Consider the following 13,511-nt stretch of genomic DNA (forward strand, 5'->3'; position numbering starts at 1 on the left):
GAACTCTTTAGAATGTAATGCTATTATAGATACATTTGCGATATTGAAGGAAAGAAAAGTAATCTTGAGAAAGAAATGTTTTCTGATTTGCTACTTTGTTTTCTGTACTCTTTTTTTTCCCCCCATATCGCTATCCATTTCCCAAGACCCTTCCTCACCACAAAAAGTTCATAATTCCTTGATATAGACCTGTGACCATGGGATGATATTTTAGCCACATCACTTGTGGAATATGTGTCCTATGTCAAGAATTTATAATGTGTTTGATTTAAAATGTCACACATAATTTTTTACATACAAGATGTATAGCATCAGCCTATAGCTAGTTTACATAGGGAACTTGTATTCTCAGTGACCTCTGCCAAACTTTAACACCTCCTACTGCCTACAAATTGAGCAGACAAATACATGGTCACATTGTTATAAATATACCCACATACCAGAGCTACGATCTAGATACTGTGTATCTTTTAGTTACACAAACCCAGTTGAAAGGTATAGAAGGTATATTCATTAACTGATAATTCACATTATATTTCTAGTTAAAAAATAATGTAAATGTTCTATTTCCAGCTGCAAGATGAGCTTTGTATTAAATGTTTCTCCTAACCTCAATGTCTACAGGAGTTAGAAGGAAATTGAATCAAAGAGAATAGGGCAAAGAGCAAGGTCAGACTGCACTCAGTGAACTCACTGTTTGTGATCTCATCCTTTTCCTCCTCAGGGGGGTCCCAAGCAGCTGGATGTGATCGTCCCACTCCCAGATGATAGTTTCTTAACAAGTGGTTGAGCTGTGCACTGCTTAGTGCAGAGTAATCACTCCGAAGATTGCTCCAAGAAAGCTGTGTTAGAAAAGCAGAAAGCACCATTCACTCACATTCATAAAATATACTTCACTAAAACAAGCTGTCCAGGTATTAATCATTTATTTTACTATTACTATAGAGATCTGGTCGCTGACAAGAAGAAATTATACTATACATTTACATACATGTCTGACATTAATGAATATCCCAACCTTTAATTAAGTGTTAAAATATTAAGACAATGTGCAAGATTTACTAAACTGCGGGTTTGAAAATGTGGAGATGTTGCCTATAGCAACCAATCAGATTCTAGTTATCATTTATTTAGTACATTCTACAAAATGAAAGCTAGAATCTGATTGGTTGCTATAGGCAACATCTCCACTTTTTCAAACCCTCAGTTTAGTAAATATACCCCAATATCTATTTCCTATCCTTAAGAGAAAGTGTAATGTGTGATGTGTGATTGCATTACCAGCAAGCTATGTTACATAGTCACAAAGCCTATAATTAGCACTAACCCCAACAACTGTAGTTGAATAGCATATTTCCCCTGCACATAATAATAAGACAATCATAATAATCATAATAATAAGACAATCATTTTCAAATACAATATATGTAAAACAATACTTTTTGATGCATGCAGTTTACATAGCATTGTTCATTCAAAGCTAATAATATTCTGCTTTGAGGGGGAAAACATTTTTAAACATTTTTAAATATCCTACCTTTAAGAGACTGGTTTTAGGGATACACAACAAGTTTACTGTTGTAGACAATTTTCGGAAGAATTCAGCTGCAATGTCACCAAGACCTATGCCTTGAAGCCAATCCAGAACAAGGTCAAGGTTTGTACGGATCTGAACAGCCTTAGACCACTGGTAGAATATCTCCCCGTTACCTTAAAAAAATATTATATAAGAATCATAAGACATAAAAGCACATTAATAATACAAAGATAAAAAATACAATAAAATGAACCATTGGTTCAAAGTGGAACCAATTCCTCCTAATGAGTTTAAGTTTGGAAGCTGAGGTTACAGAGTGCCTACATTCATATGTTTACAAATAGTAATGTGAAAAAAGAGGCTCTATATGAGAACAAAGATGGATATAGTTGTAAGGCATACAAGAATAGTGTGACTGAGTCATTAAGGAGAGCAAAGCAAAACAAATTAGTAACTTTGCACCTTGGCAAAACCATGTTGCATTGAAGGGGGGAGGTAAATTTAAAATATGTTGGCAGATTTATAGTTAGGGTAGGGCATGTCCTACATTAACTTTAAAATTCAGTATAAAAATAAAGCTGTCAAGTATTTGTGTGCTACATGAAAATACAGCCAGTATTTTCCTTACATGCAAAATAATAAACTAATTTGCACCCCTTGCATTCTAACATGGTTTGTCCAGGATTAAATTTACTCCTTTTTCTTGCTTTGCTCTCCTTAACATCTCAGGCCCAGTCTGTGAAAGTAGCAGTCATTAAAATCAACAAATATGGTGGATGTGTGAGTCTGATATTTAGAAGGAAGAGGAGACGGACAGAGCAAGCATGGAGGCATTCCCTTCCTGTGCAAAAGCCGCAGAGCTCTTCCAGAGACATGCTGTTACTTTACCAAATGGTCAGGATGTGTCATCAACATGTGCACACAACAAGCATTCAGCTACTAGCACATGTTACATATATACAGGGTGATTCAAAAGTCGCAGTACACCCTTTTATTTCAAAAACTCTATATGAATTGGGCCGATTGGCGGATTTCAAGATGGCGCCCATGTTTGGTACATACCGTAAAAGATAGACCACGTCACCCATACCTTACTGGAGTATTCAGGTTTCCCAATTTCCTGTAGAGTTTTTGAAATAAAAGGGTGTACTGCGACTTTTGAATCACCATATATATATATATCTATATATATATATATATATATACACACACACACACACACAAGTTAACCCGTGCATGATACTCATGCATTCTAGTCAAATCAAGCTACTTAAGGTGTTAAAAAGGTTCTTGTCATGCATTTGGGCCATAGCCCAGGCCTCAACCACCAACCACTCCCCACTGTCACCCCCGGCAACCACCAACCACTCCCAACTGTCACTTCTCCTTCAAGAAATATATATATTTTTTTTTAAAATCTTTATAAACACTTTTAACAATTAACATATTAAATTAACAAATTAAAAACATCTTAGTATACCAAATTTCAGCCCTTTCTGATTTTTTTTTTCCACACACACTAAGAATTTAGTAGGTCAGTGTATAACTCCGCGCAGCAGGTGGCGCTGCAGCTTGGTTTTATTTTTTCCACACACACACACATACAGACTAACACACGCCACTAGACATTTATATTATAGATATATATCTGATGGGTTAATTTAACACTTGATCATCTCCTTACTTAAGACGGCTGTTATATTACACAAATGGCTTAACATGGTCCAAAACAACAATGCTAATAATACAAGTAGTTAGTACTCAACCACATGAGAACTGGGCCGCTCAGTTCAACTGTTAAATGGACATTCAGTGGAATCCAAGTTCCGTAGCAAGCGTCCAGCAGATTTATGCATGTTCAACTTTATAAATGACGTCCATAATATTAGTTGAACAAGTTAAATGCAAAACACTAGATACATACTATTACCAAAAAAACACCTCTCACCTGTGCATTACTCAAAAATCACTAGCCATAGATGGCAGTCTGTTCTGTATGCTATTTATTATGAAAGGTGGTCTGTATGGTACACTAGCTACCACAAATGTAAGGTCTGTATTGTAAACTAGCCACCAAGAGTGGGTCTCTATATTGTAAACAGGAACAAGGGGTCCATGTTTCACTGGTCTATATTGTGCATTAGCATCCAAAATGATAAACCACCGACATAAAATGGATACACAACACCCATTATTTTGTACACATTTTATATTCTTCCCACTCACGTTAAAGTCAGAATGTTGGCATGTCTGACACATTCAAATTAAATGTTATGTCATGGTGGTCCTGTACCTCACAACCCTGATAGTTATCATTCATAATCCAGTTCACTATGTATGTCTACGCTATGGTAGTACATTCTTCCTGGCCCATACAAAGGGTTAAATGCCGGTGGTGTTATGGAAAAAGAAAATCATGTCATTCTCTCTTTTCAGCCCAGGCGACCTTTTGCTTCCTGCTGCGAAGGAAAAAAGTGTTCCCAACAGCCCTGAGAGCAAGGCAAGGCGGAAGCACACCACTTCCTGTAGATAACCTGCCAGGACAATGAGAGGAACTGCTGGCCCATGGATGCTGCGGAGGACCAGCCCCTCCTCCAGCAGAAAAGATGAGTGAGAGAATTAGTCAAAGATGCTTTTAAGCAGAATGATGAAAAAGTGCTTGTCCAACCCATTTTCATGTCAAGTACAGCAATAAAAGCAAAAGTTTTAGGGAGCCAAGTATAAAACAAACATCATGAAATTTATCATGGATAATGGTAATATTTTGGCTACCGATGGCTCTCAAATCATATTATTTTTGCATATTATTTTATATCAGCCATTACAACACTTTACAGAGAACAGTCGAAGATATACAAATCCAGCTAGCAGTTCCACTGCTGAAAATCATCAAATTAACCACAAATTTTTTAAGTGTTGTGTGTGTGTAAAATATTGGGACTAAACGAATCAATAAACACTGCTATTGGAAAAATGTTCCACCCACTCCTAATTATGTGTGTTACTGCATAAAGCTAGCAAAATACAACATTGATTTAAGGAATAGGAAATTACATATTTGGGCATTATATTATGTTTAAATTGGGCAGTACAGTGGCTAAGTGGTTAGCACTTCTGCCTTACAGCACTGGGGTCATGAGTTCAATTCCCGAAAGTGGCCTTATCTGTGAGGAGTTTGTATGTTCTCCCCGTGTTTGCGTGGGTTTCCTCTGGGTGCTCCGGTTTCCTCCCACACTCCAAAAACATACTGGTAGGTTAATTGGCTGCTAACAAATTGACCCTAGTCTGTGTATCTCTGTCTGTGCGTGTGTTAAGGAATTTAGATTGTAAGCCCCAATGGGGTAGGGACTGATGTGAGTGAGCTCTCTGTACAGCGCTGCAGAATTAGTGGCGCTACATAATTAAATTTGCATGATGATGATGATGATGATAATACTCAATTCAGGCTGTGATAGTTTCCAGCCCTGTTTTGCAACACATTTAGATAACAACATTGTCTAAGAGGCCCCCTTTTTGCTCAGACATGACCCAAATTGGATTTAGCCAAATTGTGTTTATCATATTCCAACTGCTAGGCAACGCCTCTTTTGCCATAAAACAACTTCTCTGGCAGTGCAGACATCAAAAGGATAGTGATTTTGTTATGCTCTAACTTAATAATGTAATTATTCACTAAGAAAAATTAGCAGTCTTCCCTCTAACATAATCTTACCTTTTTCCATAAGTGTATTGAAGAGTGAAGCATTGGAGAAAAAAAAGAGATAGCCAAACGTCTGAGATACAAGATCTGGGTGCAGTTCACATTCCCGAGTTAAATCCAGAGTAGCCTGGTAAATGGAAAGGGTGCCACGGGTGCCCTCTGGCATGTTGTTTAACTCGCCTACATCGGAGAGGTTAGTAGGATCTGTGAATGGATTGCTCTCTAGCAGGGATGGTAATGCTGCATATAAAGTCTACAAACAGGAAGATAAAGCCTGATTATACTATAAACTTAGGACTGCTATGTTTCAGAACACAATAACACAATTTCTATGTAATAAATAGGCACAGTTGTTTGAAATCAGAAAAATTAAACAAGCATCCAATGTATTTCCTGTTGGATAAGTCCATTCACCATTTACACGTTTAGAAATTCCAAAAACACAGTCTGGAGGAAAACTACGTTTATACCATTTTAATAAATCAATAGAAATAACAATCATATTGTGTAGAAAAGCACATGGACATTAGAGCATTTAGGCTGCGGTTCACTACAACAAAGCAAAGTTTAATTCAAGCACTATCGCAGTGTCCCAGCTACACATTTTGAGATTGAATATATCTTTCACAGGCAATTAATTTGTCAAAATCAGGATATATTCCCTCTATGAGGTTTCATTTTCATTTTATAGAGTTACCCGGAAATCCCCTTCCAGTCGAGGACTGTTTGATAGGCTGGTCCCTCTCCTATCTGAGAGCTTGGACTCAAGCATATAAAATATAAGAACATTTCTATTTCATTGCCTTCCATTTCTGCCTACTGAACTGTTCTCATTGGGCTGTGTTAGTTTATTGTACCTTTGTTCACATGCGTGTGCTAAAATATGCTATTATATTTCCTGCGTATTTTAGGTTATTGGTTGTGTATTAGAAGAGTTTATTCTTCAATGTTGCCATGGGGAAGAGTTAATTAAATATAAGACAGGACAAGGGGTCTGGGCTAAACAAGGAGAGTAAGCACACTTCATATAATCCACTTCTGTCCTCTAGTCAAAAAGCATGATAGTACTCTGGCCCAGTCTCCTAGGCACCCTCTCACCAGGGAACCAACGGTCACCAGTCAGCAGGGGGGAGAACTCTCTGGGGTTAGCTGGTCATATTACCACCAATCACCAGTGAGTTACCGCCCTAATACACTCCCCCATTAGCTGCATGACCATGGGAATAATCAGTGTTAAATAAGCTTTGTTTTGGGGGTCTGTGGCTGTATCTTGTGTGGCGACTAGGAACTGCGCTTCTGTCACGTGTGTATGCTGTGCTTCTAGGGAATAACAAGTTTTTGTTGAATGAACAACAGTTTGGTTGCAACAATTTGCTTAGATAATTTTTGAATGAACCCACTCAGACACACGGTCCTCACAGTCATGCTTCAAACGGCTCTGCTTGTGAAGGGAGGACTGCGTGCACCTAACAGTATTTGAAGTTGATGGCAGCACTGTTTAAAAATGATCGCCACGCCCATTGATCCATGAGCAAATTTGCTCCTTTTTTTCCTTTGTTTGTAACTCTAATTTAAGCCCTATACTGTTTTAATAAGCACATTGGATGCAAAATATCTTAAAGTACAACTTCTATACTTAATGACAGACCTCACAAAGCATGTCTAGCTAATACACAGGGTGACATCCTTTTTTGAACAAATTTTCCAAGTTTTAAAAGTAACTTTTGAACATCTGATGTTTGGTCCACGTGGACTTGAATCGCCCTGTCGAGCATAGCAGGTCGGCGGCAAAATCATTAAAACGGTGCATGCGGGCTGCTTGTGTGTCGAGTCTGATGCATGCATCCCTCGTCCGCGCTGGTTGTGATGGCGCTGCTCGGCTTGTGGCGCTGCTCAGCTTGTGATTGGTTGTGCTTTCACACGCTGAGAGAGCTTACTGCGGGCTGCGACCGCTATGTTTCGATACACAACTGACGTGTGTGTGGGTGTGTGTACAGTGATTGACTACGTGATGTGAGTTCCTGCACCTTTTTTTTTTTACAAAAAAAGCACTGGTCCTTCTTATCCGTTATATACACTACCATACATTTTAGTAAATTAATTATATGCAACTTAAAATAGAAACACTGTTATCAAATACATTGCATCAGGAAAATTGCCTTGTTTTTTAATTCCCTTCATGTTGATGTGGCAAAAAAACTTGGGGAAGTAAAACTGGGCATTTGATCATTATTAAAAGCAGGGAAAATGTCACTATAAAACATTTCAAGGGTCACATCTTCAAGACTTGGGCATTTTACTGAAGATCAAAGACAGTTTATGTACTAGCAAGTAGGAGGTTTAGAACACAGACAGATGTTATATGTTGAAAACCAGCCCTCTAGCATACCTTGGTTAGGTAATAAACACACTGCTGGAAGGTGTACATAATGACCTCATCAAGAAGAGCCATGGACTCCTCACATGCCTCAAGGTCACTAGAAAGCAAAGCATCTTGTGAGGTTCCTAAAAGAAAAGAATGCATTATAATTTCCCCAAATTCTATTCACTCTACTAGATACTTTACATCAATTCTACAAATGTATTCATAACAACGATTTGGGAGATCTTTATAATTTTGCTAATTCCAAGTTCATCTGTGAAAACACAAAAGGTGCCAATTAAAGCAGAGATTCATCACATGCATTTTTGTGACTTAGTACAGCTTAGTGAAAACTATTATAAACAGACAGCAAGGAAAAAGTGAGAACAAACAATAAAGGCGATGGGCAATAACAGAGAGAGAGTGATAAAGAGAGTTAGAGAGGGCAAGAGACAGATAAAGGGGTATATTTACTAAACTGCGGGTTTGAAAAAGTGGAGATGTTGCCTATAGTAACCAATCGGATTGTAGTTATCATTTATTTAGTACGTTCTACAAAATGACAGCTAGAATCTGATTGGTTGCTATATGCAACATCTCTACTGTTTCAAACCCGCAGTTTAGTAATATACACCAAAAAGAGAGACAAGGAGAGAGATATTAAATTGTTCTTCCATTACAGGTAGATAAAGATTTATAGACAGGCAGACAGAACTTACTGAGCATGGCAGTGCTCATAGCAATTTCCAAATATCTGATTAAAAAAACAGTACAAAGGCAAATAAAAAATAACATTTCCCATATTAGGTATCCCCTATATATATATATATATATATATATATATATATATATATATACACACACACACACACAACACAGAAAAGTAAAAATAATATTTGAAGTTGGATTTCTATATGTTGTGTGTGAATTTACAAATGGTCTGTGTCAGGGCTCATTGGTCTACTGTAATATCAGAAACTCTTTCCCAATCTATTATTATTTTATTATTATTCATTTTTATTTATAGGGCGCCACAAAGTATCCGTAGCGCTGTACAAGGACAAACAATGGCACAGTAAAAGGTGAAACAGCACAGTACAAGTAACAGTAAGCACTATAACTTTGGGGACTCAGGCACAGCATGAAAGAGATGGGGGGAGGGGAAAAGTGAGTACAGGCAGGTAACTATGGCCAAGGAGGGTGGGCACGGATGACAGGTTGAGAGTCACTGAGGGGAGCGGAGAGAAGCGAGAGGAGACAGAGGGCAGAGGGACTGAGAGAAGGTGAGCTGAGTAGCTGGAGAGCGCAGTTAAAAGTGATGGAAACAGAAGGTAGGAGAGCCCTGCTCAAAGGAGCGAACAATCTAAAGGGAGGGGAAGACAGACAGACACATGGATGAGACGGAGAGACGGGAGGAAGGGGGAGAAGGGAAGAAGGGATGAGAAAGAGAGGTAGCCGACCGGTGGGAGTTTAGGCATGAGACTGGAAGGCTTTAAGGAAAAGGTGGGTTTTTAATGTTCGTTTGAAAGAGGACAGATTAGGGGAAGTTCTGATGGAGCGAGGGGAGCTTGTTCCAATGGAGGGGAGCGGCGCGGGAGAAGTCTTGGATACGTGCGTGAGAGGAGGTAATCAGAGGGGAAGAGAGGCGACGATCGTTGGACGATCGCAGTGAGCGGGAGGGAGTGTGAATAGAGATAAGGTTAGAGATGTAGGGAGCAGTGGAGTTGGCGAGGGCCTTGTAAGTCAGAGTGAGGAGCTTGAAAAGGATTCTGTAGGGGAAGGGGAGCCAGTGAAGGGCTTGGTAGAACACATATATGATGTTTCTATTATGATGAATCTATTATAGTATTCAGGAGAAGATGCTGTTTGTGCGCAGTCTTGATATTTTCGCTCACAATGTGTACTTCACCAGACCTGTCACAATACCTTTTCCCATCAGCAACATCAGTTTTTAGATGACTATGTTAACCGTGACTTTGTTGAGTGTGACATTTTCACAGCAAAATATTACTGAAACCATTCCTTATTTTTACAATAGTTTACAATTTAACACTTTTCCTTAAGTGAAGGCTGTCGAAAACTATACAGTAGCAACATCATATATGTGTTCTTAAAGATTCAGAGAGTATAATAGAGCAAAATAAATTCCACCACCCTATGCTAGTTTCAGTTATGTAAAAAGGTCTGCAAGCAACCAAACAGCTGGCCGCAATCTACTGGTAGATTGAACCAACTGTTTGGTCACCTTTCGGCTATGTTATAATGCAAACAAATATATCAAGTTCAAGCAAATGTGATATTAGAATGTATCAGTGAGTGGGTGGTGATTGAGGGCCTAGAAGCAACTTTTTATTCTTCCAATCCTTCCCAAGCTGCTTGTGATGTTTACATTGCAGGGATAGGAAACTGCAATGGATCCTGTTCCTTTTTTTTTTTTTTTTAGAACAGTTTATTGAGGGCATCGATTGCAATACAAAACTGGTTGGCAATAACAACATGCATAGTACATAACAAAGCTGACCAAAAGAGGATCACATGCTGGAATAATATGAAATGAGATATCAGAACTTTATGCCACTGTATCAAAACAAGAAAGGACGATGAGGGCAAATCAAAGTTTGGAGGCAGTCGATACTGTCAAATTTAGTGGACTAAATTGAAGACAAAGAGAGGAACCAGGGCAGTTAGGATGAAGGTTGGGTTTGCTGGTAAGGAAGGGGATAGCTGAGTGCATGCAGGTAGGGATCAAGAGAGAAAAAAAAGCACCTACATATTTAAATGAAGCAGGGACGACAATCCAGTGAAATGCTCAAGATCACATGTTTAGCAAGAGTTGATTATAAATAAAGAGACCCTGTGAGCCCAAACTTTATGAAAGGAGGCCGGGGAGTTTATCAAGATACTGGTTACATATTCCATTTGGTTGCAGCAGTCAGGCATGTGGCCAAACAAACAATATGTTTGATCAGCTTGTCTAAATGTCTAAGGACATTTGGAACTAGAAAAGGGAGCAATATGTGTTTAGGGATTGGTGGGACAATGACCTGGGGGAAGTTTGGAGCAGCTCCACCAGATATGCAAAAAAGTCCCCGATGCCACAATTCATCCAGCATAAATCGGAAGTACCTGAAATCATCTTGCAAGTTTGATTGAAACATATTACAATCTGAAGGGTAATTTATAGGCAAATATTAATTAAACTAACAGCAATTAATCATCTTGCTGTAAATATTGTGTTTCCTGAAAACCGTGGTACCTAGATTGTTCATGTCTAAATAGTGGTTGAAAGCCTGAGTCTCCTCAATGTTTGATTTCTTTTGTCTAATAGCAGAGTTAGTGAGCATATGATCAATGCCTTCTCTTTCTATTAACATTTTACACATTTTTGTATATTCAATTAACATGGAAAAATAAGAAGCCAGAAAACTGTATAAAATGAACAGGAAAATATGAACCCCAATAAAAAATAATCTCCTCCTTCAGACTATAGGTGAATGGAGATAGTAGAACGTTGTCTGCATATGTCTGTTTTGCCCCTCCAAATAAAGAGGCAGGGCAGATACAGAAGCAGGGCAGGCATGAGCAAGAGACAAAGAATACTATTAATAAAGAACATTTATTTGACTTCACAAAAGGCAGCATTAGATGGATAAGGACACTGCACCCATGGCAGACAGGAGATTCTTCCAGTGGGAATATCTGCATTAGGTGCTGATGTCATAGCTATCTATGCTGATCTACCCCTCCCTGTTCCAACACAAAATCTAGTGAAGGTAACTAGACAACCCCCCACCCTCATTTCAGTTCTTTCTGTTCTGTTTACAACCAGCAAAACAAATTGTCACACTAGAGAGTTACATTAACATAATCCATGAGATACAAACATATCTCTCTTTCTCTCTAAGATATTACTGCCCATCACAGAATGGTATGACAAACAGCATGTACAGTTGTAGGCTGTATGGAAGGGCAGTTTTCCATTCCACTTCCACTATCTCCCTCAAACCTTCTTGTCTTACATGATTATTTATGATTAATAAGGAGCAAACACAGATGTTCTAACCTCAGCTGACACGCAGATGTTTAATGGGCAACCTCCACAGAAAACTTTAACTTTCATATGTTGACCCTTTTTGTGATTGATCTTCACTATAAATCGTTTCAGTAAAAACTATTTTCTTCTAAGACATCCTCCCTCCCCCATCTACCTCCGCTTTAGTAGGGAAACAGAAATGACTACATTTCAAGATTTGTCTCATTTTAGTTTCCTGGCCAACCCCACAGCTCTTCAAACCAATTAAAAGTCCCAAATTCTCTCCTATTTCAGGACAGAAACATGAAGAAGATAAATGGAGAGAGTGAATTTCTTACATAATCAATATTATTGGCAGGTGACGGGCCTCCTTGTGAGTCTGCGCCCCTTACTATAGTAACCCCCTGATGGCAACCCCGGACTGTTTGTCATGGTGATGGTGGATTGTGAAGTATCTGTTGTATTATTATACACTCATTTACTATGTTATTACAGCCTTAATATAAAAAATAGAGTCTCAGTAAAAGATACCTCCATATTACTGCTATCTATGTTTATACGGTCACATTTTTCTACCATAAGGTATTCTTGCCAACCTAACTCGTCTCAATGTGTTAATATCCTGGTTGTATTTTTTGCATCTTATTTTCCACCTTAAATGACTTGGCTGAATTAATAACTGAATGCATTTGTAAAACCAATTAATGTAGTTATTGCCTGAACATTAGAACCAGACATATTAACACATAGTGAAAAATAGACAAGTGGGCATATTATCACACAGGGTCATTTACAAATGTGGATAAATTCTGGGGTGCAGTGGAAAAGGTGTTTCTTCCTGATTTATGCTATGTGCCTGTTTTTGCACCTCATTAATATCATAGTTGCCAACTCTCCCGGACTCCCAGGAGAGTACGGCAGTCTCCCACATCTGCCCACTTCCTAGTGAAGTGGGCAAAATTAGATCCAAAATGCAGCGATTCTCCGGGAATCGCGACCCTTGCTGTAAAATAATGTGTTTGCATTATTACATCACAAGGACAGTGCCAAAATAACACAATTGGATGAGCCCCACCCCCGCATGCCCACCTCCCGGACGCCGACTTCAAGAAGGCGGCAAGTATGATTAATATATACATGGATTGGTGAGGCAAAAGGTCATGAATTGTGGAGTAGCATGTTGGTGAATAAGGGTATTCCTAGCAGAATACACAGATAATCTGTTTGGCACATAGGTATCCATGATATGATCAGACTTTTGGTAATAGAATAAGAGGTGTTCCTTCTGTGTCTTCTCACTAGCGTGGCTCCTACTAAGTGCAGCAGAATGCAGAGTGGAGGAGACAGACACAGTCTTGCTAGATGATGTACAAAATTGTGCATATGTCCCCAGTTTAGTAGACGGAATTAGCCAAAACTATTCAGCACAGGCTACAGATAACAGTGACAATACACTGACAAGTGTCAAGCCATTGTTAATGCTACTGTACCACATATTAAATTTCCTCCGTACAGGGCCTCATTTAGAATTGAACATACTTCAATTTTTGGTGGAGTACATATACACATTTCTGTACTGCATGTGCATAACAAAATAAACGTGCGTCTCCTCACACTGGCAAGGCTGAATGGGGTCAAGCAATTATAACTTAAGTACAGTAAGGGTGTTTGCGCAAATGTAGCACACCTCTGGAGAGACACCATAATAGAACTGAATATGTCCCAGATAAGCCTCTTAGGAAGATTAGGCTATCCTTTGCAGTATTTGTGGCCTGGTATAAAGACACGTGATGATGATGTGCCACTATCTAGATACTTCTGATTGGCTACTTGTGTATTGGCGCCTCCATATGATTAATTAAATTGCGTTGTGGCTATA

General features: G+C 38.8%; 1 protein-coding gene across 4 annotated transcripts in view; it reads right to left on the reverse strand.

Annotated features, from left to right (window-relative positions):
- RASIP1 (Ras interacting protein 1) overlaps nucleotides 1-13,511 on the reverse strand; it is a 59,638-nt gene that overhangs the window by 5,494 nt on the left and 40,633 nt on the right. For all 4 annotated transcript variants that reach the window (XM_075191229.1, XM_075191228.1, XM_075191225.1 and 1 more), the window contains exons 8-11: nucleotides 7,627-7,742; nucleotides 5,250-5,490; nucleotides 1,538-1,710; nucleotides 695-842 (exon numbers count right to left, since the gene is read on the reverse strand). In XM_075191229.1, coding sequence (XP_075047330.1) covers nucleotides 695-842; nucleotides 1,538-1,710; nucleotides 5,250-5,490; nucleotides 7,627-7,742 — 678 coding nt within the window. The remainder of the gene's footprint in view (nucleotides 1-694; nucleotides 843-1,537; nucleotides 1,711-5,249; nucleotides 5,491-7,626; nucleotides 7,743-13,511) is intronic.

This window comes from Mixophyes fleayi, chromosome 11 (genome assembly GCF_038048845.1).
Source record: "Mixophyes fleayi isolate aMixFle1 chromosome 11, aMixFle1.hap1, whole genome shotgun sequence".
Lineage (NCBI taxonomy): Eukaryota > Metazoa > Chordata > Amphibia > Anura > Limnodynastidae > Mixophyes > Mixophyes fleayi.